Source organism: Encephalitozoon cuniculi, chromosome III (genome assembly GCF_000091225.2).
Source record: "Encephalitozoon cuniculi GB-M1 chromosome III, complete sequence".
NCBI lineage: Eukaryota > Fungi > Microsporidia > Unikaryonidae > Encephalitozoon > Encephalitozoon cuniculi.
In genome coordinates this window covers 124,403-148,086 of record NC_003230.1, presented here as the reverse complement: position 1 = coordinate 148,086, position 23,684 = coordinate 124,403, and the positions used below count along the sequence as shown (strand labels likewise).

At 48.4% G+C, this 23,684-nt stretch overlaps 26 protein-coding genes across 26 annotated transcripts, besides 1 other annotated feature; 12 read left to right on the top strand and 14 right to left on the bottom strand.

Moving 5' to 3' along the window:
* Nucleotides 1-28: 28 nt before the first annotated feature.
* ECU03_1250 (phosphatidylinositol N-acetylglucosaminyltransferase) lies at nt 29-874 on the top strand (the record flags this gene model as incomplete). The annotated part of the gene is made up of 1 exon (NM_001040997.1): nt 29-874. The coding sequence occupies one exon, from the start codon at nt 29-31 to the stop codon at nt 872-874; it is 846 nt and encodes a 281-aa protein (NP_597633.1).
* Nucleotides 868-1,821, bottom strand: ECU03_1240 (Ncs6p-like protein; the record flags this gene model as incomplete). The annotated part of the gene is made up of 1 exon (NM_001040996.1): nt 868-1,821. The coding sequence occupies one exon, from the start codon at nt 1,819-1,821 to the stop codon at nt 868-870; it is 954 nt and encodes a 317-aa protein (NP_597632.1).
* Nucleotides 1,822-1,884: 63 nt separating this feature from the next.
* ECU03_1230 (uncharacterized protein) lies at nt 1,885-2,877 on the bottom strand (the record flags this gene model as incomplete). The annotated part of the gene is made up of 1 exon (NM_001040995.1): nt 1,885-2,877. The coding sequence occupies one exon, from the start codon at nt 2,875-2,877 to the stop codon at nt 1,885-1,887; it is 993 nt and encodes a 330-aa protein (NP_597631.1).
* Nucleotides 2,878-3,000: 123 nt separating this feature from the next.
* On the bottom strand, nt 3,001-4,152 carry ECU03_1220 (60S ribosomal protein L3; the record flags this gene model as incomplete). Its single annotated transcript, NM_001040994.1, has 1 exon — nt 3,001-4,152. The coding sequence occupies one exon, from the start codon at nt 4,150-4,152 to the stop codon at nt 3,001-3,003; it is 1,152 nt and encodes a 383-aa protein (NP_597630.1).
* Nucleotides 4,153-4,286: 134 nt separating this feature from the next.
* ECU03_1200 (uncharacterized protein) lies at nt 4,287-4,706 on the top strand (the record flags this gene model as incomplete). Its single annotated transcript, NM_001040993.1, has 1 exon — nt 4,287-4,706. The coding sequence occupies one exon, from the start codon at nt 4,287-4,289 to the stop codon at nt 4,704-4,706; it is 420 nt and encodes a 139-aa protein (NP_597629.1).
* Nucleotides 4,707-4,785: 79 nt separating this feature from the next.
* On the top strand, nt 4,786-5,319 carry ECU03_1190 (peroxiredoxin; the record flags this gene model as incomplete). The annotated part of the gene is made up of 1 exon (NM_001040992.1): nt 4,786-5,319. The coding sequence occupies one exon, from the start codon at nt 4,786-4,788 to the stop codon at nt 5,317-5,319; it is 534 nt and encodes a 177-aa protein (NP_597628.1).
* A 144-nt stretch (nt 5,320-5,463) lies between these two features.
* Nucleotides 5,464-7,071, top strand: ECU03_1180 (uncharacterized protein; the record flags this gene model as incomplete). The annotated part of the gene is made up of 1 exon (NM_001040991.1): nt 5,464-7,071. The coding sequence occupies one exon, from the start codon at nt 5,464-5,466 to the stop codon at nt 7,069-7,071; it is 1,608 nt and encodes a 535-aa protein (NP_597627.1).
* A 132-nt stretch (nt 7,072-7,203) lies between these two features.
* Nucleotides 7,204-7,374, top strand: ECU03_1175 (uncharacterized protein; the record flags this gene model as incomplete). Its single annotated transcript, NM_001415565.1, has 1 exon — nt 7,204-7,374. One exon carries the CDS (start codon nt 7,204-7,206, stop codon nt 7,372-7,374), a length of 171 nt encoding a protein of 56 aa, NP_001402475.1.
* A 203-nt stretch (nt 7,375-7,577) lies between these two features.
* Nucleotides 7,578-8,261, bottom strand: ECU03_1170 (homeodomain-containing transcription factor; the record flags this gene model as incomplete). The annotated part of the gene is made up of 1 exon (NM_001040990.1): nt 7,578-8,261. One exon carries the CDS (start codon nt 8,259-8,261, stop codon nt 7,578-7,580), a length of 684 nt encoding a protein of 227 aa, NP_597626.1.
* A 288-nt stretch (nt 8,262-8,549) lies between these two features.
* ECU03_1160 (uncharacterized protein) lies at nt 8,550-10,106 on the top strand (the record flags this gene model as incomplete). The annotated part of the gene is made up of 1 exon (NM_001040989.1): nt 8,550-10,106. The coding sequence occupies one exon, from the start codon at nt 8,550-8,552 to the stop codon at nt 10,104-10,106; it is 1,557 nt and encodes a 518-aa protein (NP_597625.1).
* Nucleotides 10,107-10,213: 107 nt separating this feature from the next.
* Nucleotides 10,214-10,732, top strand: ECU03_1150 (uncharacterized protein; the record flags this gene model as incomplete). The annotated part of the gene is made up of 1 exon (NM_001040988.2): nt 10,214-10,732. The coding sequence occupies one exon, from the start codon at nt 10,214-10,216 to the stop codon at nt 10,730-10,732; it is 519 nt and encodes a 172-aa protein (NP_597624.2).
* Nucleotides 10,733-10,758: 26 nt separating this feature from the next.
* On the bottom strand, nt 10,759-11,112 carry ECU03_1140 (uncharacterized protein; the record flags this gene model as incomplete). The annotated part of the gene is made up of 1 exon (NM_001040987.1): nt 10,759-11,112. The coding sequence occupies one exon, from the start codon at nt 11,110-11,112 to the stop codon at nt 10,759-10,761; it is 354 nt and encodes a 117-aa protein (NP_597623.1).
* Nucleotides 11,113-11,170: 58 nt separating this feature from the next.
* ECU03_1130 (similarity to hypothetical protein YK82_CAEEL) lies at nt 11,171-11,779 on the bottom strand (the record flags this gene model as incomplete). The annotated part of the gene is made up of 1 exon (NM_001040986.1): nt 11,171-11,779. One exon carries the CDS (start codon nt 11,777-11,779, stop codon nt 11,171-11,173), a length of 609 nt encoding a protein of 202 aa, NP_597622.1.
* A 71-nt stretch (nt 11,780-11,850) lies between these two features.
* Nucleotides 11,851-12,321, top strand: ECU03_1120 (uncharacterized protein; the record flags this gene model as incomplete). The annotated part of the gene is made up of 1 exon (NM_001040985.2): nt 11,851-12,321. One exon carries the CDS (start codon nt 11,851-11,853, stop codon nt 12,319-12,321), a length of 471 nt encoding a protein of 156 aa, NP_597621.2.
* A 92-nt stretch (nt 12,322-12,413) lies between these two features.
* ECU03_1115 (uncharacterized protein) lies at nt 12,414-12,668 on the bottom strand (the record flags this gene model as incomplete). Its single annotated transcript, NM_001415563.1, has 1 exon — nt 12,414-12,668. One exon carries the CDS (start codon nt 12,666-12,668, stop codon nt 12,414-12,416), a length of 255 nt encoding a protein of 84 aa, NP_001402474.1.
* Nucleotides 12,669-12,746: 78 nt separating this feature from the next.
* Nucleotides 12,747-13,580, bottom strand: ECU03_1110 (uncharacterized protein; the record flags this gene model as incomplete). The annotated part of the gene is made up of 1 exon (NM_001040984.1): nt 12,747-13,580. The coding sequence occupies one exon, from the start codon at nt 13,578-13,580 to the stop codon at nt 12,747-12,749; it is 834 nt and encodes a 277-aa protein (NP_597620.1).
* Nucleotides 13,581-13,621: 41 nt separating this feature from the next.
* Nucleotides 13,622-15,757, bottom strand: ECU03_1100 (uncharacterized protein; the record flags this gene model as incomplete). Its single annotated transcript, NM_001040983.1, has 1 exon — nt 13,622-15,757. The coding sequence occupies one exon, from the start codon at nt 15,755-15,757 to the stop codon at nt 13,622-13,624; it is 2,136 nt and encodes a 711-aa protein (NP_597619.1).
* Nucleotides 15,758-15,838: 81 nt separating this feature from the next.
* Nucleotides 15,839-15,910, top strand: a tRNA (tRNA-Phe).
* Nucleotides 15,911-15,951: 41 nt separating this feature from the next.
* Nucleotides 15,952-16,803, top strand: ECU03_1090 (uncharacterized protein; the record flags this gene model as incomplete). The annotated part of the gene is made up of 1 exon (NM_001040982.1): nt 15,952-16,803. One exon carries the CDS (start codon nt 15,952-15,954, stop codon nt 16,801-16,803), a length of 852 nt encoding a protein of 283 aa, NP_597618.1.
* A 19-nt stretch (nt 16,804-16,822) lies between these two features.
* On the bottom strand, nt 16,823-17,860 carry ECU03_1080 (uncharacterized protein; the record flags this gene model as incomplete). Its single annotated transcript, NM_001040981.1, has 1 exon — nt 16,823-17,860. The coding sequence occupies one exon, from the start codon at nt 17,858-17,860 to the stop codon at nt 16,823-16,825; it is 1,038 nt and encodes a 345-aa protein (NP_597617.1).
* Nucleotides 17,861-17,929: 69 nt separating this feature from the next.
* Nucleotides 17,930-18,403, bottom strand: ECU03_1070 (uncharacterized protein; the record flags this gene model as incomplete). The annotated part of the gene is made up of 1 exon (NM_001040980.1): nt 17,930-18,403. The coding sequence occupies one exon, from the start codon at nt 18,401-18,403 to the stop codon at nt 17,930-17,932; it is 474 nt and encodes a 157-aa protein (NP_597616.1).
* A 171-nt stretch (nt 18,404-18,574) lies between these two features.
* ECU03_1060 (uncharacterized protein) lies at nt 18,575-19,258 on the top strand (the record flags this gene model as incomplete). The annotated part of the gene is made up of 1 exon (NM_001040979.1): nt 18,575-19,258. One exon carries the CDS (start codon nt 18,575-18,577, stop codon nt 19,256-19,258), a length of 684 nt encoding a protein of 227 aa, NP_597615.1.
* Nucleotides 19,259-19,380: 122 nt separating this feature from the next.
* Nucleotides 19,381-20,070, top strand: ECU03_1050 (uncharacterized protein; the record flags this gene model as incomplete). The annotated part of the gene is made up of 1 exon (NM_001040978.1): nt 19,381-20,070. The coding sequence occupies one exon, from the start codon at nt 19,381-19,383 to the stop codon at nt 20,068-20,070; it is 690 nt and encodes a 229-aa protein (NP_597614.1).
* A 36-nt stretch (nt 20,071-20,106) lies between these two features.
* On the bottom strand, nt 20,107-20,589 carry ECU03_1040 (transcription factor TFIIIB subunit BDP1; the record flags this gene model as incomplete). Its single annotated transcript, NM_001040977.2, has 1 exon — nt 20,107-20,589. One exon carries the CDS (start codon nt 20,587-20,589, stop codon nt 20,107-20,109), a length of 483 nt encoding a protein of 160 aa, NP_597613.2.
* A 28-nt stretch (nt 20,590-20,617) lies between these two features.
* Nucleotides 20,618-21,661, bottom strand: ECU03_1030 (uncharacterized protein; the record flags this gene model as incomplete). Its single annotated transcript, NM_001040976.1, has 1 exon — nt 20,618-21,661. The coding sequence occupies one exon, from the start codon at nt 21,659-21,661 to the stop codon at nt 20,618-20,620; it is 1,044 nt and encodes a 347-aa protein (NP_597612.1).
* Nucleotides 21,662-21,724: 63 nt separating this feature from the next.
* ECU03_1020 (uncharacterized protein) lies at nt 21,725-22,741 on the bottom strand (the record flags this gene model as incomplete). Its single annotated transcript, NM_001040975.2, has 1 exon — nt 21,725-22,741. One exon carries the CDS (start codon nt 22,739-22,741, stop codon nt 21,725-21,727), a length of 1,017 nt encoding a protein of 338 aa, NP_597611.2.
* An 86-nt stretch (nt 22,742-22,827) lies between these two features.
* Nucleotides 22,828-23,604, top strand: ECU03_1010 (uncharacterized protein; the record flags this gene model as incomplete). The annotated part of the gene is made up of 1 exon (NM_001040974.1): nt 22,828-23,604. One exon carries the CDS (start codon nt 22,828-22,830, stop codon nt 23,602-23,604), a length of 777 nt encoding a protein of 258 aa, NP_597610.1.
* Nucleotides 23,605-23,684: the final 80 nt, after the last annotated feature.

Genomic DNA, 23,684 nt, shown 5'->3' with positions numbered 1-23,684 from the left:
TAAATTCATGACGCACCGAAGGGTGTAGATGCCCTGGAAGCGATGTCTGTACCTACAGCAGAAATATCCGATAAACTACATCGAGATACGCCATGCGTATCGAAAAAGAAGCGTAAATGAAATACATGAAGATATAAACAGAATGATCATCCGGATATCCATAGTAATGCTGACCCTTTCCTTGCTCAAGGTCATGGTGCTGGAGGATGAGCTTGGAATGCCTAAGTCGTCATGGTTCTCGTTCATCTCCACGCTCACAGAAAACTTCCTGGAAAACAAGGAAAACATAGGAATCAATCTAAAGCCTGGATTCATGCTGCTCACCTTTGCATATCTACTGTCTCCTCTGATAAGAACCCTGACGCTTGAAATCCACCCAACCACGTTGTACGCCTACTTCGCTGTAACCCAGATCCTCTTTGTTGTAGACTCTGTGTCTGCGTCGATATACAACACAGGATCCTCAGCAGAGGTGAAAGACGAGTGGACACCTCTTTCGCTTGAGGAGAGCATAAACATACCGAAAAAAATATCAAGCAACCAGATACTCGGATTAACGTCATACTTCCTGGGATTCATTCTTCTGTCGTCAAGGTTCAGCAAGCCATCCTCTGTGTTCAATTTTCTATGTCTGACATTCATGGGATACATCATCCTCCTGAACCATGCAGAACGACTGGGAATCCACAAAAGCACGAATGCAATGGTTCTGGTCTATGTTTCTGTATCCATCATAATCTTTCTTCCAGACATAAAGATATTCTGTATATATAGCTGCATGGTAACATTTGTGTACTCGGTTTCCCACATGTCTGTCTGGCTTCTTGAGAGGGATCTTAACGGAAGGCCGAGCCATCCAAGTAAATATCAGTGATCTTCCACTCTGCACTGCTCCAGCTTCTCCACTAGCACACACCCGTTGCATATACCGTTATCCGAAGATGTTGAATGGGCACATAGGACGCACGGCCTGGGTGCCCTGCCCATGCATTCTTCCTGTCGAAGCATGTCCCCACTTCTTATCACATCCATTATTATCCCAGGATCCTCTTTTTCCAGTTGTTTTATTAGCATCCTGAGGTCTCCTCTTGATGCTCCTGGAGAGTAGGTACACTCGGTCGAGAAATACTCCAGCTTTCTGTGGAAGGCGTAGAGTACTATCTCCTTTTGGTATATGTTCTTGAATGGCTTCAGCCTGGAAAGGGACATCGCTTTCCCGTCTCCACCTTTCTGCTCCTTTGTCTTTGCGAGGGTGCATCTCCTGAGCCTGGAAATGTCTCCTCGGAGAACATTGAGCAGAACAGTCTCTGCCATATCGTCCGCATTGTGTCCTGTTGCTATTGCATCGACCCCCATCTCTCTCGCTGCTTTCTCCAGGGCCTGCCTGCGGAACACTCCACAGTATGTGCAGTTACTCCTTCTTCCGATCTTCTGGACAACCCTATCCATCGTCACCCCAAACACGTCCTCAAACGACACTATCCTGAGCTTTATCCCAAGATCTTTGCTGTTCCTGCAGACAGACTCAATCGACTGGTCTCTGTACCCCACTATCCCCTCGTCAACACTCAGCAGCACAAGCTCCACCCCATACCCATGCTTCCTGTTCAGCAGATCCAGCACGTAAGCTAGTACCGTGCTGTCCTTTCCTCCGCTTACCCCAATCCCAATCCTATCTCCCTTTTGGAACATCCCAGAAGCAACTATTGTCTCGTGGACATCCGCTTCGAATCCATCAAGGAAGCATGTCTTACAGACCTTGTTCTTGCCCCTTGGGCGGACAATTATGGCTTTTGAGATGCCACACACCATGCACGCCATTTCTAGGGACTCAATTCATTCATACTCAAAGACTTTGTCCAACAGAGAAACATCAAAGGCATTTTATTGAAGACTCTTTTCTTCAGGAGACCCGTCTATGTAGTTCAGCACTAGTTCGTTCTTCTCTCCTCCATACACATAAAACCCGTCCTCATGCACTTTCAGTGCAAACACCTTTTCTCCAACGCTTCTGCTGCTCACCACATCAAGTGTTTCGAGACTCACAACCTTTATACTTCCATCAAGAGATCCTGTATATGCATTGCCTCCAAATACATCAATCCCTGTAATTGAATCTTCATGTATCTTCTTCGATCTAACGGCATCCCCCATCTGCCTTAGGTCATACCATCGCAAGACTCCAGTCGAGTCAGACACAAGCATCGCGTTCTCTTTGATCTTTATTCTCTCAACCTCCCCATCAAACTTAATCTCTTTTCCCAGGCAGTGCAAAGAACTCTCCACGGAGTAAATCGGCGTTGAATTGAAAATGCTGAGCTTATTCACAGGCCCTCCAGCCTTTGTGATGCTCTTGGGTTCAGCCTTTTCGACATCCCATTCAATGATGGTCGAATCAAGGCCTCCGCTGAAGAGTACTCCGCTCCAGCATCCCATAGACAAAACAGCCTCCGAGTGCCCCTTCAGAAGGACCTGGGGAAGTATGGGGTTCCGAATAAACGGATCGAACACCATGATGTCCCTCTCAAATGTCCCCAGTGCAACATATGGCGCTCCTCCAATAGTAACATGCTTGGCATCGCAAATAGTGCTGAACACATATGTGTCATGGTGCAAGAACATGTTTGTGCATTCTCTGTTCTGCACATAAAACTGGAGAAAACTCACATCACTCTCGTTTGGAGTGCAGAAAATCACAATGTCATTTTCCACTATCTCCTCGGATTCATCGACATCGTCATCGCAGAATGTTTCCGACTTGTCGACAACCGGAATATTGAGGTATCCCAGAGCCTCATGGATGTCCTTGTCCACCACAAAGCTCTTCAGTTTTTCCATTGAAGTACCGGTCGGAAGAAACCCGATCGAACTTATCATTTTGACGGTTAGAAATCCGCAATAAATAACAGCAAGGAACTAAGCCATTTCATAGCCAGCCCAGCACCTACGACTCTGTCAACTAGAACCGGCAAGATAAGAATATATATGGCGTTGAGGAATTTAATGGATCTCGGCAGCAATGTCAGCCTTCCTGGCTCCGTAGAACGCCTTCTTCTCTGCACTTGTCTGGAACCTCCCGTGTCCTATCTTCGACGACGTGTCGACAAACTTGATCACAAGCTCCTCTCCAGCCCTCTGTCGGAGAAGGCTCTTCCGAAGCGTCACAACCCTCTTCCGGGCCCCCACAACCGCGCCCTTCACCATAATAAAGTCGTTCCGAACCTCTCCATAGTGCGGAAATCCTCCCATCGGCGAAATCGGCTTCTCCGTAAGGTCAAACTCCGTCTTGATGTTGCTGCTCCCATTTCCAATCATGTACACCCTCTTGTTCTTCTCCGTTCTTCTATGGAATCCCATCTGCCCCGCACGTGCAATCGAGTACATCACCCGGCTCGGGTGCCACGCCCCAATGCATGCAACCTTCCGGATCCCCTTGCGCGACTTCCTGGGCTGCTTGCGCACACCAAACCTCTTCACTGTCCCTTGGAACCCCTTTCCCTTCGTCACCCCGATCGTGTCGATGTTCTCGTTCACCCCAAACACCTCTCCAATCGCAATCTCCTTCTCAAGCCTCCCAAGAGCCCACTCAACCTTCTCAGAAATGCTTCCTCCGTTCACCTGGATCTCTGCAATGTGTGCCTTCTTCAGCCCAAGGCCCTTGATCAGCGTCGGCTGCGTCTGCACAAGAACCCGGACACAGTGTGCCCTCTCCTTGATCATCTCAACACGGGACTCACACACAGAGCCCTTGCAGAACTGGCCTGCACTCTCCTTCGACGCGTACCTGTTTCCGAACATCCTGCGGAGAACCCCATCGCTCACATACGCCGCCGTCACAATCGGCAGCCTGCGGAGCCCGGTGACAGTCTTCTCATACCCGACTATCCCATACACAACCATCGGCGGAGCCTCAAGCACAGTCACTGCATCCATGATCTCCCGGGAAAGCTGCTTGTTCTTCGCAACCTGCGTCTTTGTCCTGACCACATGTGTCATCCCGGCCTTGTATGCCATGAACCCAGTCAGGTGCACGGGCTGCGACCTGTCGTCTGCAGGAAACGCCCCCGCAGCAGGCCTGATTGTCTTCGACCTCTTTCGCGGGCAGAACTGCAAGGATCCATGTCTCGGCGCATTAAACTTCCTGCAGCTCATTTGATAAGGGCACAAATTTTTCCCGTTAAGCAGATCTCCTCAGAGAATGTCCGGGAAGAGGATGCTGATGCAGTCATGGTGGCGGAGAGCTAAAACCACATGACGTGAAGACCCTTTGACTTTACTCACTTAGAATGTTTGAGGCGATAAACTCGGTGGACAATAGAGTCATCAGAAGGTCTGAGGAGCAGGAGAAAAGCACGCTCATGGCAGAATACAACAAGGCCCTAAGGACACTGGATGTAGGCCCATTTCTGAAGTACAGGGTAAAGCATGATGTGAACCTTGGACTGCACAGAAAGGCAACAGGCTACCTTATATCAAACTACACCATAAAAAAGACCCTTGAGGAGGTTGAGTCGAATGTGGAAAGGTACAGACTGCTAGACCATAGGGAGTCGCTGTTCAATATGGCAAGAAGAAATATTACAGAGGCGAGAAACTTTGTAAGAGCTAGAAAGCTTCTCAACATTGCAAGGGAAAGGGGGTTCTTCTACAACGAGCTATATGAGCTGGAAGAGCTTCTGGACCATGAGTGGTGCCCGGAGACATGATGTGCCAGCATCCGAATAATCTGGATATAGAGCCTGATACTCTTCTAAATTTTTAAAAGGAATGTACTAACCCCCGGCAATGTTTCCTAAGACTCTTACCGATAGCAAATATAAGGCATTTGTGGATGGAGAGATCAAGGAGATTTCTCTGCAGGATTACATAGGGAAGTATGTTGTGCTTGCCTTTTATCCTCTGGACTTTACCTTTGTGTGTCCCACGGAGATCAACAGATTCAGTGATCTCAAGGGAGCGTTTCTTCGGAGAAACGCAGTGGTTCTGCTTATTTCCTGCGACTCTGTCTACACACACAAGGCTTGGGCCTCCATTCCAAGGGAGCAGAACGGCGTTCTGGGAACTGCATGGCCCATGGTGTGGGATGCAAAAAGAGAGCTCTGCAACCAGTTTGGGCTATATGACGAGGAAAACGGGCATCCCATGCGGAGCACGGTCATTCTTGCGAAGGACCTAAGTGTCAGGCATATAAGCTCTAACTACCATGCAATTGGAAGGTCTGTGGACGAGATTATCCGCCTTATTGATGCTATTACCTTCAACGATGAGAATGGGGATATATGTCCTGCTGAATGGAGGAGTGAGAACAAGGATAATTAAAGCCTATTTCGTGCTTTTTTGTATGTGACGAGGTGACCATTGCGAGTATTTTATTTGTTGGATTCGGAGTGGTAGGGAGATGAAACGCAGGTATCATATCTTTAGAACAAGGATTTACTTCTACCACATGGAAGAGAAGAGCCGATGTTTTTTGTAGGTGTTGCGGTTTTGGCGGCATTGCAGAGTGTCTGGGGAAACGGAGGGCTGGAGACTAATGAAGTAGCAGGGATGGACAGGCTTGGTGTGGAGAGCCAGAAGGAAAATCCTCCTGGGATCCTCCTTCGAAAAGATGATGGGATGTGTGAGGCAAGGAAGCCGATGGACATGTCCCCTGGAGAGGTTCAGACGGAAACTAAGACTGTCGTTAAGGAGATTGTTGTAGAGATTGAAGAGCCCAGAGAAGGCATCCAGGAGGTCCTTCCTGTAGTCCAATACGAAGGGCAGGCCAAGGTATCTGCAGGCAATGACCTGCTTAAGCCGTCCTGTGGGGTCAGCAGTGGATTTACATCTTCTGCGGAAAGGTGCTATGTTCTGACAAAGGACGCTCACGACGGAGATACATCGAAGATGATTTCTCTTGTGGAGAGCCTGAGCGGAAGAGTCAAGAGGCAGTACACCAAGAACATCACAGGCGTGTCGTTCTGCTCGAGCCACAGCGATGTACTAAGAAAAGTCGATGATGCAGGGATGCATGTGGAGGAGGACAAGATCTATACTGTATCTATGCTCCAAAACAACATTCCAAACTACATGTATCTGATGAGGCACTATGAAAACACAATCTTCAACAACTACTTCTACGACAACTGGATCTTCCGGGTGCTGCAGATCAAGAGAGTAATGACAAAGTTTCTTGGATCCTATGAATACTACCACACCGGAAAGGGCGTGAACATCTTTCTTCTGGACACTGCGATCAGTTCGATGGATGGTGCCTGCAATCTCAGCGGACGCCTCGAGGCATGTAATGCACACGGGAACGTGATGGCTGAGCTTCTGGTTGGGAAGACTAACGGGTTTGCCAAGGACAGTCGATTGAGCGTTCTTGATGTGGTCGACTGCGATGGAAAGGTTGCACTTTCGGAGATGATCCATGGGCTGGAAGGCCTCAGAGAGAGTGGAGGCCCCAGCATCCTTGTTTTTGGTGTTTCTGGACCGTATTCTGCCTCTCTAAACTCTGCCGTTGACCGCATATCCAGCCGTGGAACGGTTGTTGTATCTCCTGCTGGGAACTCCCACGACCAGTCCTGCAACTACTCTCCCGGAAGCTCGAAGTCGGTCATAAATGTCGGGTCTGTGGATAAGCATGCTGGAATATCCAGGTTTTCAAACCATGGAGACTGCATAAGGATGTTCGCGCCGGGAGAGGATGTTCTTCAGGACAGCAGCCTCACAGGAACAAGTTTGTCAGCAGCGATAGTCGCAAGCTCCATTGCTCTTTTTTTAGAGACGTCTCCAAGAGCCGCGTTTCCTCAGATCTGGGGATACCTTAACCAGAATTCATTCTGGAACAGTAGAGGATCGTACAGTGTGCTGAAGATACCACGCCTAGGATGCAAAGGCCGCATTCGAGGGTCTATTTTCCGCCTTGGAGGACTGTATGAGGACATTGTTCCTCTTGTGTTTGTTGTTCTCATTACCTCTGCTCTGTTATATTTACTGCTCATTGGGATACGGCGCTTTAGAAGGAGAAGGGAGCAGGAGCTCCACGACGAGGATGTGCTTTTTGACCCTCCGGTGGACAGATTCTGAGCCAGAGATCTCGCGTCTGCACTTGTGTTCTGGTCGTTGGAAAGCGGTGTCATCAATGACAGGCATGTCAAGATAAATGCCCTTGTTTCAGTAGTCATGTAAAGATATATATAGACAAGAAAACAATGCTCTATGAAAGAAGACAAGACCTGCAAGAATAGAGAATGCACCGTGGAGTCGTGCAAATGTCCTCCTTGCTCGTCAGAGGAAATGGACAAGTGCAAGTGCTCCGACCCTGACAGAAGCAAGGGCTCAAAGTGTTCCAAGGAGGGGTCCCATGGTTGCGTATGCCGGTATAAATAACTTTAACCAATAAAGTCAGGCTTCACACAGTTTCTCTTTTTTCTAGAAGGCCCACCTCTTAATTAGTCCACTTGTGTGAGATAGATTGCAACGGAGTTGGTCTACAAGGTATTTACTAAAGCTTTAATATTATTAGTGACATGGGCTCAATCAGCAAGGCCAACCTTTGCAGACTGCGGATTTGCAGAAATGTGCTAGGAAAACTACATCTTCTCGGAGTTGGGTGCGCCTCCTCTATATTGTTGTTTTCTAGCAGAATGGTAGTAGTCGTCGTCCCTGAATCCAGGAGGCTGGTGCCATTGCGCCTGTACCATCCCATACGGATACTGCATCTGGTAGTACTCCCCGCCTCCATATCTCTGTACATAGGGATATCCATACTCTTCATGGCCTCTGTATCCAAAGCCCTCATACATTATCGGTGATGCCATGCCTTGTGGCATGCCGTGCTTATATATGCTGTTGTCTCTTGGATAGACATTGAACTCTTCTAACGGCCCCTGTATAGGAATGTACGGGTAATAGCTGTTGTACTTACACTCCTTAGGAGAACTTGATCCATGCGCGGCATCAGGGCCCTTGGTGTTGTCCGTGTTCTCCTGCTGCATCATCTTCTTCTGCGTAAGCTTTTTAATCTTTGCCCTTCTGTTTTGGAACCACACTTGGACACTTCTGGGCGTCATCCCCAACTGCTCTCCAAGCTTCTTTCTCATGTTTGCATCCGGCCGGATGTTGGTCTCGAATGTCTCCTCAAGAACCTTAAGCTGCGCCTTTGTTGTTCTTTTTCGGTGCTTCACGAAGTAGGGATCGAAGTACTGGTTTCCTTCTACCTCCCTGTTAGAGTTGTTGCTATACGAATTAAAGAAGTTGCCTCCAAAGTTGTCCATACCCCCAACAATTTCTGAATTATTTAAGACGAAAAGATAAATTGTGTTTCTTTAAAAAGTTAATTAGTGCTGAGCACTGCCAGGTTTGCTGCACCAAGGGCCCTGTCCTCGTCAGCGGTGCGATATCCCGAGGTGCGTGTGGCAGAAAGAAGGATGGGCGTCCTGGAAACATTTGCTCTATCCCGCCCAGTCATGTAGTTCGTAGCCCCTTGGGAGTTCCTGGCGAGTGATATATCACCATGATGTCATATAATAAATATTTCCTTAAACCCTAGACATCTACGCAGAATGGATACGGGGACAAACTTGAAGGTTACTGTTTCTCCCGAGGAAATCGTGTTCGAGAGTATCAATGGCAATGGGACATTCGCCATGAAAGGGCAGCATATTGACTCCAGAAAATCGGCCTACCATTCATATGGTGTTTATGGAATGATCACGATCTCCAAGTCTTCCTATCTTATCCTGGTTGTGGATGCTGTTATCAGGGGAATGATGTATGAGCACGCGGTCTATGAGATCAGGGATGTGGAAATCATTCAGCTGACAAGAGAGAAGGCGAAGAATTTTACGAACGAAATGAAAAACGTGAAGAAGTTCCTTGAGAAGACCGGGATTTACTTTAGCACATACCCTCTCTACAAGACCATGAGCATAAAGAAGGACGAGGATAAGGACTTTCTCTTCAACTCGCTGCCGCTTGAGAAGTTTCTGGGGCATGCTGGGGACAAGGGATCCTTGTTTTCTGTATGGTGTATTCAGGGGTTCTTTGGATCTGTGGACATCGGGACGGTGTGCCTGAGGCTGATCTCAAGAAGGTCCTGGCGAAGAGCTGGGGCAAGGTATTTCTCCAGAGGGTCGGATGCATCGGGATATGTCTCGAACTATGTAGAGACGGAGCAGATTATATATGACGGGGAGAAGACGGTGTCGCATCTTCAGGTGCGGGGCTCTATTCCCCTCATATGGGAGCATGTTCTCGGGAGAGAATACAATCCAAAAATAGTTGTTAGCGACAGGAAGATACTCCATATAGCAGACAAGGTGCTAAGAGACAAGTATGGAGATGTTTTCTATCTAAACCTCATAAGAAACTCTGGATATGAGGGAATGCTGCACTGTGCATACGAGAAGGAGTTGCTTGGAAACAACAAGGAGGGCGTGCACTTCAACTTTTTCAAGGAAGGAGGCATTCTTGAGGGTGATACCCGGAAAAAGTTCCTGGGCCTTGTGGAGCAAGCACTCCTCTCGTTTGGATATCATGGGCCTGGGAGCTTGCAGAGCGGAGTCATCCGCACAAACTGCATTGACTGTCTGGACAGAACAAACATTTCGCAGTTCATCATGGGGGAGATTATACTTGAAAAGCAGCTTTCCCACTTTGATATCGAGGACAAGAAGCATTTCTGTGAACAGGCGAAGTGCTTGTGGTATGACAACGGAAACTCACTCTCGATGCAATACTCTGGGTCGTTTGCCCTGAAGAGCCACTTTCTCAGCAGAAAAAGGCAAGGAGTTGTCGATAGGCTGAGAGATGGAATAATAGGATTCCAGAGATACTTTATAAACAGGCTCTGTCATGGAAGTCTACAAACCACGTATGAAATTCTGACTACTGACCTTGACGGAAAGACCATAATCTCATACAGAGACCGAGTTGGCACCATCAGGAAGACCTTCCTGCTGCTATTAATAACCGTCTGCACGGCGTCCTGGGTATCGACAGGCATTTTCATCATATCGCTTCTTTGCAGCACACTTGCCATCACCCTCGTGACGATTGCTGTTGTGCTTATATTTCTCGACTCCCTTATCCAGAAGCCTAGGCCCCGAGCTCCTCAATAAACCATGCCCAGCATCCAATTATTCCCCTTTGGGACGATTGCATTGCCTGAACCTTGATTTTTGTTGCTGCAGAGAGGATGGTAAATACAAAAAACAGATGCCCCGGGATGGACAAGCAACAGAAGGAAGTGACGCTATGGATTGAGACTGTTCTTGGAGAGAAGTTTGAGCCCGGGACATTCCACAGTTTGTTCAAGGATGGGGTAAGGTTTTGTAGATTCCTCAACAAGGTTTCGCCTCTCGATGTTAAGTATAAGGAATCAAAGCAGATATTTGTACAAAGGGAGAACATCTGCTCGTTCATCAATGGCCTTAAGAAGCTTAGGATGAACGAGTACGAGTTGTTCCAGACGAACGATTTGTTTGAGGCAAAGGATCTGAGGCAAGTTGTCATTTGCTTGTATGCACTGAGTAGGCAATTGCAGAAGGAAAGGATGTTTTCCGGCCCGTTTATTGGCCCGCATCTTGCCACGAAGTCCAAGATTGAGTTTAGCCAGGAGGTTCTTGACAGGAGCAAGTATGCCATCCACCTCCAGATGGGATACTCAGACCCGGAGTTGTCTGAGAGATCTGGGGGAAAGGGTGCCTCCAATGTCATGAAAGATCTAAGGACAAACAGTCTTTAATATTAAACCTCAGCGTCTGTTTCCATTTATTGCAGTCCTCCTTCCAGATTGACTGCCTCTGCCCAGAAGAACATCTCTTCGAAAATGCCTAGCCTCTTTGCAGACTTGCAGTGCAGGCCTATTCCTCCACTTCTTGCTTGCACCTTACATACCAGCAGATAAGACGAGCCCAGAGCTATTTTCTGGTCCCCAATTTCCACCAACACCTCTCCACAAAAGTCTAATATCCTGGCAAAGACTCTTCCTCTGTCGATGCATGTTCCGGCAATCTCCACATGAGACACCTCTCTTCTACCGTAGAATATCGCTCCGGACACACGTCTAAGCTTCTTCAGCGAGTCTGACAGGATCCTGAGAGGTGGCCCTACCCTGCTCGTCATAGGATTGCAGATGGTATACGGCACATAAAATATTTACTGGCAAGCTCCCAGGAGCTATCTATCCAGATGTCTCAGACACAACTGACACGCTAGACGCCCCTATCTCAAACTCCCAGGCCCTCGAGTCCTTGAGGGGAGAGCGAGCAAGCCGAAGCATTCTTCTATCTCCATCCTTGGAGCAGACATACCGTGTATTCACCATGTACATCCATTGGAGCCCAAGGATGGGATTGGGTATGCAGAAGGACCCAACAGTCCAACTGCCGTAGTGGCATGTGACGACCAGAACATCCGTCGAATGCTTCTGATTCATCCTCTTCAGCTTGTTGGTGATGCTGAACAAGATGCGCCGGTCCATCCCCATCCCTTCAGTGGCAAGAAGATGGTCCAGGCTGTCAATAACAACCAGCTCTATGCTTCTTTCCACAATGATCCTCTCAATCGAATTCATGACGAAGGAAGCCAAATACTCAATGCTTTGGACATACTTGACGACAATGCGGTCCATCACCTCCGGCGGCGATTCCTTGTATCTTCCTATGCAGAATGTAGTTGTTGTTATGTATATTGTTGGGCGTGTCTTCGACTCTTCAATGGCAATTGCCGTCCTTCCAGACCCAGGGCACCCGGTCAGCTCCGTCACCCCGTAATACTTGAGCAGCCCCATTCAAGGAATGCAGAGATCCTGTTTTCAAAGCAATGGGTTTTGATGTTTTTGTTGGGAGACCCATCGTCCTGATGGAAGCTGGAAGTGACAAGGATACTCCCTACTCGATAGTCTCCATAGGCCTCGCCATCGAGATGGCTCTTGCAGTCTACGGCGCATGCGAAGGCATGGTTTCCTCGGGGGCTGCCTCGATTCTGTGCAGCCAGAATAGATCCATACTTGGGCCCACATACTTCATCATGATAATGGTGTCAACAATATTCTTCAGCAGCTTCCTTGTTGCCTTGATCATTGCAACAAACATCGGCGACAATCTGGACATGGGAAAGAGCATTTCGTACTTCTCTGCATGCCTGATGGTGGGAATGACTGCTGCAATATCAGGAAAGGTCTGTTCGGCCCTTGGGAAAAGAGGATTCAGGATCCTGTCTGAAAAGCCTTCGTTTCTGCCGGTCCTGATTATTCTGTTTGGTATGATAGAGTTTGTTATAATTGTTGTTCTCTCATGTGCCCTACTGATGGTCTACCAGACACGTGGATGATCATGAATGAGATGCTCCTGAGGAACCGTGCCGTCCGAGCGACCAGAGAAGATGTGCCAGATGACTCTTGTCAAGTCTTCTGGGGATGTCCCTTACATCCTCAGTATATCCAATTCATCGGACCTGCTCTGCCGCTCCTTCCTGATTCTCAGTATGTAGCTCCTAAGAAGCCCCACTTCTCCGCCAAATTTGTCCTGGCCTGCCCACTTCATGAGGTAGTAGAAGGACTTCTGTATGTGCTCTTCCTCGGATATCCCAAGCTCCTCGCATATTAGGTAATAAACCCGCAGGTCGTCCAGATCAAATCTCCTTCTCTCTTTTGTGTTTGCATCTGGAGGCAAGAACATCTCGACTTTGTTTATCATTCCTCTTCCACTCTTAAGCACCAACCAAACAAATGGGCTTCAAGCCCTGTAAAGGAGACACTATTCATCCATAAGCTTGGCCAGCTCCATCTCCTCCTCCACACTGAGACTTGGCTCCATCTCAAAGATGCAGTAGCAATAGTCTAGCCCAATGGAAATAATCCTGCTACCCACCCTGATCACCCCGAGCACATCCGCCTCATGGGAGTATATGGACCTAATCCCGGACCCACCGTTTCCCTTTAGTCCGTCGATGTCTGCCATCACATGTCCTCCGTCAGAAAATAGATGCTGGCTGTCCATCGACCTAATCCAGCCGTTCCCCTTGTAGATCTCTTCAGCACCATCCAACCGGGAGTAGTCTTGTTTCAGAACTCTTCCGTCTGCAGACCCGGTGTACTCTCCGCAGATACAAAAAATGGAGGTGTCGTGCATACTCCTTCCGATAGTCTCAAATCCATTATGGATGCGCGACAGAAATGGTACACCCATTCCACAGTAGACGGATCCTTCGAAAGTGCTCATGCACAGGACCTTGTATTTAACCTCATAGGAGCATTCTATCCTCAGGTCAGCGCTTAGGCCGTACACCACCAGTCCTACAGAAACATACACCAGCCCCCCATGAACTTGCATGCACTTCACCATGTGATTCCCCAGGTTGATCTTCTTCCCGTTAATAATCCCTACATCCCCATCCCAGTTGCCATAGTACAGATGTTTTCCAGCACCCAGTGCAGACACAGGTCCAGAAGACCGGAATATAACAGTCGGGATGGTGTATGGAGGCTTCATTTCATACACATTTCCGTGAGCATCCCCGATGTAGACAGAATCCTGCAGAGACATAATCACCAGAGGCTTGTTTGGCAGCCGGACCTTTCTGGATAGCATAAAGAAGGATTCCCTTGGTCACAAAAAGTCGTTTAATCCGCCTAAAGATATCCATATGAAAAGTACTGGTAGGAGTCGTATAGCCCTGTTCCCATGCTATTAAAGCTCTTATTTATCAGGTACAGCACATGCTCCTCAACCCTTTCCTCGGTGAGGTCCAGCCGGAACCTGTCCTTGAAGTTCTGGAGCTCTCTCTTGTTGAAGCACTCTGCGCCCGAGGCTCCGGGCATCGTCTCTATGATTCTGAAGAGCCTGCTGCTATGCTTTCTTAGTTCCATGTATCCCCGCAGAAACAGGTCCTTGAACTCGTCCACAAGATCCCCAAGAAGCTCGAGATACTCTTTCGAGAACTTGAACGGCGCAGCCTCAACACAATAGAACCCAGGGTGCCCTCCCATTACAAACCCAAAGTCAACATGGACGATATGCCCCTGGCCATCGATCATTATGTTCCCGTTGTGCCTGTCCTTGACTTGCAGAATGTACGTGGCCAGTGAATATCCTACAAGAGAATACAGGAAGTTCCGCAAGCAGCTCTTGTACTTCGCACTATTCAGCTCGAAAGAGTCCGCAAAGTAATTCCTCAAGGAGTAGTTTTTGTTTTCGGACATCATCTTCTTCTTGATCTTATGTATTGACATCGCATCAACCACCGTTTCAACTATCCCGCTGGTGTCGCTAATCAGGTAGATCTGGTAGGCCCGGATCCATATGGGGCTTCCCTCCTCCCTCCAGATTCTCTTCATCTCGCATAGTACTTGGTAGGCCATCAGCTCTTGCATTAAGGAGTTTCCTGTTTTGACGATTACAGACTCCGCCATCCATCCTGCCATTTCTTTGAACAGGGATGTCCTTCTGAGCTCTGCCTTCTTCAGCATCCATCCGTCGTGCGACCTGTATCCAGCGAGTGCCCCAGATTTTTCCTTCTCCACAGGCTCTGTAATCGAATTGCTGCCCTGTACCAGCTGCCCTGCAGAATACGATCGGCAGCCCATAGGAAGCACTCCCCCATCTCCAGAACACTTTGGAGTCTTCTTCCCGATATCGATATCGTCAAAGTGCTGGCTCCTCTTGTCTCCATCATGCGCCGGAGCTTCCGAATGTGTAGAATGCTGACCAGAAGTTTCCTCGTATCTTTTGGTCATAAGGATCCTTTCTATGGAGGTCATCATGTTCTCCTTAACGACACGTATCTCGCTGAGCGAAGAAAGCCCATCAATTGCATCCAGTTGCTGCTTTAGAAACAGTGCATCCTTTATTTCCTCTCCAGCTCGACTTTTTCTTGGTATCTCAAATGCAGTCTCAAACACAACAAGAAACGGCGAGTTCTCTGCCGAATCCAACAGAAACGACTCCTCGATCCTGGCTGCCAGCACAAACCTCCCAGAATGGAATGGAAGGGACACCTTGGCTGGGAGGTTGTGGTTCAACAACTTGATTTCCATCTCCAGCCCTCTCTGCCTTAGATGTCTTGGAAGCTTCTTGAGTCTCCCGGGAATCTCAACCAGCGACTCGAGAAACGAGATGTTTGCGCCCATCCCCGAGCCATCAAATGCGTTTCCGAACCTTAGATCCCTCTTTACATTGATGTTGCACACATTTCTGGTCTCCAAAAAGATCTCCTCGTAGTCACAAATCCTCCTGAAGAGCTTTGGGCTGACCATCCATGACACAGCCTTCACGAAAAACAGAGGAATTCCCCTAAGAGGAGGGTATCCCTTCTTCGACTCAAGGGTGGAGAGGGTCCTGCCCATTCTCTTCCTGTACTTATACTGTAGCTCTAGGATTCTTGTGTTCTTGCACATTCTCTTTTCTTCTCTCTCGAACATGTCGCAGATCAGGAAGTAGCAAGATATGGACCTTATGTCACTGCTGCTCTCTAGGGCGCTTTTCAGGTGGAAGTACAGTGCACAGCGGAACTCCCTGTCTCTGTCTGCCCAGTATCCAAAAAGACTGTACAGAGGTCTGGCAGATATTCTGTCTCTGTTGTAGAGAAACACATGAACCAGCTGGGGGAGATAGTGGGTTGGAGGAGTGGAGTATCTAATTCTCGTGCATATGTACTGCCGGACTCCTATCTCAGGATGTCTGTGGATGCACTCCAGCGCCAGGAGAATATCTGGGTGCGGAGAAGAGAACATCTCTCTTAGTGAGGCGTAGTTGGTGCCGTGGTCCATTCCCTGGGCTCAGGATAAACAGAGCGATGAACCATGTGTGTACTAAGGGTCTGGATGTAATTGATGGGCTATGGCCAAACAGCTGGATTAGCTCAGTGGAAGAGCACTAGACTGAAGATCTAGGTGTCCCCGGTTCGAACCCGGGATCTAGCATTCCATTTTGCCTTAAGTCCTATCCTCTTCCGCGTCCCCAGATGGATGAGATGGCAGGGATTGTTGAGGCGTGCTTTGGAGAAACAATTCGCGAGGCAACACGTCTCTTGGACAGAAACGGAGAGCATTTTCTTTTGTGTGGACTGGACCCGGAGGTGCTTCTGATTGTGCTTGGGCTGGTGAGGACCTATGCAGAAAGAATGAACAGGACAGTGGTGCAAGTCCTTCCAACCACTCCCAAAGATGAGAATCCTGGCGGAAAAGTTTTCTTTATCGATATAGATGGCGAAATGCCGATGTCCCGCCAGCTCCATGTATACCACTATCTTGAAAAGACCAGGAGGCATCCCTGCTGTCTTGTGCTTGTATCGAGCTCGTGCACTTCTCTAGACAGGCTGGAGCGACGTGTTAAGTCAAGGTTCAACCATCGGGTGTTTTTCTTGGGCTTTCTTCCCCTTGGATCATACAAGATTCTGTACAGGAAACTCACGGGGGCAGATGACGAGGAAGACGTGCAGAGACAGTACACCGTCAACCCAAGCATTTCGGAACTGTCAAAAAGAGCAATCATGAAAAAGTATAGGATTCTGGAGTACTCGGCAGAAACCCTCTATGCCCTGCTCAACCCCGTTCACATAGCACTTGTGCTGATGGCATTCAGAAAAAGAATAAAGTACATCAACTGCGTGTCCGAGTTCCGAGCCTTTACATCAAGTGTCAACGAGCTCAAGGGAACAACCAGCATGGAGATTCTGCTCTACTTCCTCGACATCCTTGACTTCGGCCTTATCGACAAAGAGGGTGCTCTTCTTGTCGATGCATGCAGCTTCAAGAGGCATGTTTCCAGCGTCAGGCCCTTGTATCTGAAGAGCCTGATGCACAAAAGCACGTAGACACAAAGAGGTGAGAAGATCATTTACTTCTTGTTATAAAGCAGTCCAGCCGCCCCTGGGTCCCCTTTTTCCTGGAGTTTATAAGCTTGTCAATCCCCTTGTTGACTCTTTCCAGGTCAAATCCTTTCTCCTCAACAAGAAAGTTCACAATTCCGTTTCTGTCGATCGAGTCCCAAGAAATATTAAAGTCTCTTATCTCCCCGATTTCTGCAAGACTTCCAAATATCTTCTGGGCATCCGAGTACCTCCAGTCGCCAGGAACTTCCAGATCCTCGTTTTTCAGAATGTTCCCAATGCTCCTGTGCTTCTTTATGAGCCCTAGCGCTTTCTTGGGCCCAATGCCCTTCAGGGTGCTGCAGTAGTCGCATCCCAGGAGAATGCACAAGTCAATGAACTCACTGTGGTCCAGAGAGAGGTCCTCCAGTATCTGTGGAAGATTGTGCTCCATAACAGGAAGTCGCTTGCTCTGGGTTCCATTAAAGTTCCTTAGCACCACGGGAGACCCGAATGTTAGGGCATCCATATCCTCCGTTGCAACCCCATAGACGGCCTTTTTCTTGCATAGGAGAGCACAGTATGCCTCTGCCTCGCTGGGGGCTGTCTCAAACGGGATCCCCATCAGCCCAAGAAGCCTCTTGCACTCATCAACATGGACTCCAGTCACCTTTGTCTTTCTCTTGTCGTACATCTCCATGAGCTCCTTGTCCCCTACCTCCGAAGCCTCTCTGTACTCCCTGTCTGCCGCTGCCCTTCTCTCCTTTCTTTTTTCGAGCTCCTTCATCTTGATCTCCGGAGGCACTCCGTCAAATACATACACGGGTGTTATTCCCAACTCAACCATCCGGATGGTCCTGTAGAAAAATCCTACGAGATGGGATGTCGGAGAGTCCTCGTTTCCCAGCGTGGCCCCACCAGACCTAACGGCTATCAGAAACTGGTACATGGACATCGAGGCATCAATCGCAACCTTCTTCGACGAGTAGTACACTAGCGGCCTCTCCCTGATCCCTCTCTTACTGTTTTCCCTCAGGAGCTTCGATAGCTGCTTGATTCCCATTTCGAGGGCTTATGCTGCCAGTTCCTCAAACATTTGTGAGTATACCAGGACCCTTTATTAAATAATCCCCTACCACTCAAGCTCCCCCTGGGCAGAGTTAAATACAAAATCTATATTCCCTATGCTAATAAATCCCTGCTTGAACGTGCACTTCCACTTGCCCTTCGACATGTTGACCTTCACATACAGGCAGACCATGCAATTCCCAGTACTGCCCTTCGTTCCTATTATCTCGGAGTCTCCGCTTGAGACGTCCGAGCTTCCATAGTCTTCAAACATCCCAGGATCCTTCGCTGTAGTCGGCTTCCCGCCAAACGCATGTGCAGGGCCTTCAGAAAGCCTTTCGTATCCGTGATATCCTTGCTCGCCGTCTCTGCGCCTCATCCTCTCGCCATCCCACTCGCTCTGTGTGTACTCAATAAGCCTTTCTCTCCACTCGTTTCTGAGCTCGTGGATGGCCGACTTCCCAATGCTGACCTCGTCCTCTACCTGCTCAAGTCTGGATATAACCTCGTTGATTATATCCTCGTAGATCTTTAACATTCCAAGATGTTTACAAGGGTTGCTTTTTTATTGTTTTATCCAGGTTCGTCAGACTTCTTCTTCCAGTATCCGTCCATGTTTCTTCCATCCACCCTCTTGGAGGACTCAAAACAAAAAGATTCTTGATACCGCCTCGCTGAGAGTATTTTTCAAACTTTGGAATTCACCCCAATGGAGAAAAGGAGGACAAGGGTAATCCTGAAGGAAGCACTGAAGATAGCGTTCCTGGGACTGTGCATATACGGGACGCTGGATTATGCCTTTCAGAAGGAAACCATCGAGATGATCAGGTCCAATTCCGGTGGGAAATTCCTGTATCTTACGTTTATATCCCTACACCTAACAATCATCTCAACCATCCTTGGATATCTGATCGAGGTCGGCCTGGGAAAGAGGCTGGAGCATATCTACAAGGATCTACTGGCTCTGTCCTTTTCTCTAGAGGGCATTGTAACCATATTGTTTTGGACGCTGTACTGGACCAAGCCAACACTCCTAAAGAACAAGACATTGTACGAAAGTGGTATCCAAGAGAGCTTTCTAACGGAGATCTCCCAGCATTTGATTCCGCTCCTTCTTCTACTGATATGTCAGGCAGATGTGAAGCTACAAAGAAAGAAGAGGTGCATCTGCTTTATATTTGGGTTTGGCACCCTATACTTCCTGGAAATCTGGTACTTCTCGACCAAAAACGATAAGAAGTGGGCATATCCTATGTTCAACAAGATGGCCATGGTGTACCGGATACTCTTCATTTTCGCAGCATGTCTGATTGGAGTTGCATCCTACATGTGCCTTCTTGAGATAAACAGCCTGGCGCATCAGAAGCATGACCGGGCGAGTGAGAGTGATTGATCGGTTTCAGCCGGCTTATAGTCTCTTTTTGCCATTGGTGTATAGCTCATCCCTCATTGCCCGCACAGAGCCCAATTGTTTCAGGCCGCTTTCTTATTTTAGTTCCGGTGCTATCTCCCTCTATGGAAAGATTTGAATACTTTCCAGCACTAAGGGAAATCTTCAAGGGGACCCTCCTAATCCTTTGCATCTATGCAACGACAGACTATGCCTATCCAAAGGAGTGGGCAGATCTTGCCAATAAACTCGCTGGTGGCAATCACATCTACTTCACTCGGTTAAGTCTCTACATGACGATAATGACACTGGTCCTGAGCTACTGCGTAAAGTACTTTGGGGTCTCGAGCATCCGAGAGGTGTACAGAGACTCTCTTTCGATTGCCCTTCCGATGGAGGGATTGGTGACAACGGTATTCTGGATACTCAACACCATAGACCCAACACTTCTGAAGGACAGAGAGCTTTATATGGCAGGAGTCAGAACACCGCTGGTGAGCGAGTTGTCTCTCCACTTACTTCCCTTGGTTCTTCTTCTTATAGACCAGGTGGGCGTCAACATTTATGAAAGGAAGAGACACTATTGGGTCTTTGGCTTCTTTGGGGTCATCTACTTTGGCATCATCCACCACTTCCAGAGGATCAACAACTCCTGGGTTTATCCGTTCCTGGGATATGTGTTATTGCCAATGAGAATCATCCTGGCCGCCGTAGCCACTCTGCTGGTGATGGTCTACTATAGGTTCTTTGTAGGGCTGTCCAGATTCATCAATGCGAGAACATATCCGGAAGGCCGAAGAACAAAGCTATTGTAACACGGTATGTGGGATGAAATAGATTTATTAAAGTCCCTACTCGAGAAGATAGCTTCTGAGCTTGTTGTAGGCCACCTGATCAAATGTTTTGCATTCGTTCAGCACCTCGTTAATCCTTTCCGGATTTACCTTGGCTTCCTTTATGTACTTCGCCTTGATGTGCTTCCTCTCCTTGTTTGGAAACAGCGAGCTTATCAGCGAAAACTCGATTCCGCATATCTCCAGTGCCTTGTAGAACAGCTCTATTTCCTTTTTGCTCCATCTCAGTGCTCCCTTCTTCTTGCTGAACGTCGAGGATGTCACAATCCGATCGTCCTCCATCACCTCCATTTCCATGACCTTGTGCGTGTCGACATACATGTTTGCATCGTTGACAACAATGTGCCCGTTCTTGATCATCAGGATCTCTTCTTGGTTCTGGTCGGCAATGTCTCTGGATGCTGAGGCCTTCTTTTTTCTGCTTCTTCTGTCCTGGCGGAAGTTCGAGTTGTCGAGGAAGTGCTTGAGCTTCTGGTCCATTCGATGGGTGTTGCTTCCCTCAAAGAATTTAACATGGCGCCTCCTCATGGTCCCGGCGGATTCCAATCCTCCTGACAATCTCCAGGTATTCCCCATCAGACCCGAGACTCCTATCAACCTCCTCTCTTAGCACCATCGCCAGAACCTCCTTCCCCGAGTTCCTATACCCCAACACTCCACATCCTACCAGCATCTCAACCAGATCAGAATATTCAAAAAATCCCACCTCTTTCATCCCCGATCTTCTGCAGAAAGAAGCAAGCTCGTCGTAAAGCTCCCTAACCTTCATCCTGTCCTCCCTGCTTTCGCTGACCAGAGTCACGATGATCTTTTGGTAGAAGGACAGGCCCTGCAGATAGTGCACATACACAGGAGTGTACATCTTCCTCATAACGCCATCCACATCCAGTATCCCTGCATTTTCTTCTCCTTTACTTTCCTTAACCCTGTCAATCACATCCTTCACCTTCCTAACATCTCCACTAATCGCCCCGATTCTTTTCGAAACAAGCTCAACACATCCTCTGTCCATCCCGCAGTCTCCGACCACGGTACACAACTGTGCAGATGTGTATGGCATAAAATTAATCCTCCTTCCTCCTATTCTGCTGCAAACCTTGGGCTCAAACAGCTTCTCAGGAAGATTCATGGTGTTTGACACCACAAACAGTAGCAGCTTACTGCCCTCCAGATACGGCATGTCAAATATGTTGTACAAGACCTCCTGGCTCCTCCCCACAAGAATGTCCACCTCGTCAATCACAACCACATGCAACGAAGCGCATTCTATAAAGTGCTGCCGCAGATGGGACAGGCCCATGCATCTCCGATCCGAGCAGCAGGGTAGATTTGTAAGAATCCACCCGTACACCTCCCTTCTCGACCTCAGCCTCGTTGCATTCAGAAATAGATGCGGAATCTTCCTCTCCTCCATCAGCCTCAGGATCGTGTGGGTCTTCCCAGAACCAGGAACCCCACTTACATAGACAATCCCGCCGGCTCCAGTGCTGAAGAACATGTCCAGGTAGCGCTCCAGCTTCAAGTACTCCTCTTCCCTGCCAGCCACAACCATACCAGGATAAAAACGCGCAAAATTTATTCTCTTTCCACGTGCATTCTCCAAGACTTTGCCAGGTCACTCCTTATAGACATTGCATATATCTTCCCAGCTGTATGGAGAAACCATCCCCTTCTTCTTTTTCTTGCATCTATTCAGGAATCCTGTCAAATTTAGCCCCCTGCCTCTCTTGTACCTGCAAATGGCCTTGTAGAGCTTTTCAAACAACTCATATCCATCTCCATGGACACCGGCTCTCCTTACCTGTCTAAACAGCTTCATAAACTCTGCCAGTCTCCTCTGGTAAATAAGTCCATTCAGGTATCCATGGATCGCCTCGATTTTCACTCTCTTCCCTGTCTTCACCAGCCTCATCATCTCCATAAACTCACTAAATCCTCTCTCTCCTATGTCCTGAGAAAACCACACGCGGAGCAGCGATCCGCAAAACTGGGTTTCGTCGACTCCATCCATCGATGCAATGATCGCAGGTCTTTCTTTGGGAGGAGACTCCAGAATAGCTTCCCACATCCTGTCGTAATAGTCTTCCCTCTCCAAAAAAGAACCGACAAAAGGCTTCAGTCCGATGTCCACGCGGCTCATAATCTCCGCAACCGCGCCCCGCCCAAGGGCAGATCCAAGAAGTCCAAGATAGACCCATGCCTTGTCTGCAGAAACCGCCACAATCGTCTTCTCCATCTCCTCAGCAACATCCTCCTTGAGATAGAGGAGCTTGTGCACCATCATCTGCATTCTGTACTCTGCACTCTTACCGTCGACAAAGAACCTTTTGAACCTTCCAAACCTCCTTGCAAAGGACAGCTTGAGCAGGTAGCTGTCGAAGACAATTTTTCTTTTGCAAAACATTTCCCACACAACTTTCTCTGCTCCCGGACTCTCCTTCTGCATGATCTTCCTTAGCGTCTTCCTGACATCCCTGGACCTGTACAGTCTTCCTGCATACATGTGGTCTGCTAGCTCCAGGCTCTCAGGATCCAGGTATTCCGACATATCCACCCCATCGGTAGATGCCAGCTTGCGAAGCTCGTCTGCAAGGGTCTTGGCACCCGGATACTTCCTCAGATACCGGTCCATTGGCTCTGTTGGGCTAATTTTTCTCTGCTCTAAATCCACAGGCATCTTCTCTTGAATAAAAATAAAAATCGCGGGGGGCTTGAGAAATGGCATCCAAGCAGTACGAGGAGGCATTGCAAAAGGCAAATCTTAGCGACATGGCCGAGAGGTATGACGATATGGCAAAGGAGATGAGGCTTGCAGTGACACTTGCACACGAGGACAAGCACATCCTCAACGTGATGGCAAGAAACCTTTTTTCCGTTGCATACAAGAACCTGGTGAGCTCGAGAAGATCCAGTTGGAGAATGCTGTGCTCCGAGAGGCAAAAACTCGAGGGAAAGGACCCCAGTGTGGTCCATGTGATCAACGAAAAGATAAAGGTTGTTGAGGAGGAGCTTTTGAGGTTCTGCGACGAGGTCCTGGACATCATCACGACATACATACTGAGCCTGGAGGAGGCTCAGAAGAATATCGAGTACAACATTTTCTTCTTGAAGATGAAGGGAGACTACTACAGATACAAGGCAGAGGTTGTCACGGGTCCTGAGCACTCTGAGGTATCGAAGCATGCTGCCGAGTCGTACAAGGAAGCCACCGAGAAGGCAAAGACCCTCCCCCCCACAAACCCTATAAAGCTGGGGCTTGCGCTGAACTACTCCGTATTCCACTACGAGATCCTCAACGACTCGGAAAAGGCCTGCTCAATAGCCAAGGGGGCTTTTGACGAGGCTATCAAGGAGTTGGACACTCTTTCTGAAGAGCACTACAGAGACTCAACCCTGATAATGCAGCTTCTTAGGGACAACCTCACTCTCTGGACTTCTCGAGAAGAGGGGAATGTAATGGGTGATGAGGGGAAGGGAGATCCTGATGAAAATTAAATGTTACGCCTTTATTGGCTATTTCTCCTGGCCATACCTCCTTAAGACATTCCCGGCCATCAGTGCTCCTTTTTGAATAT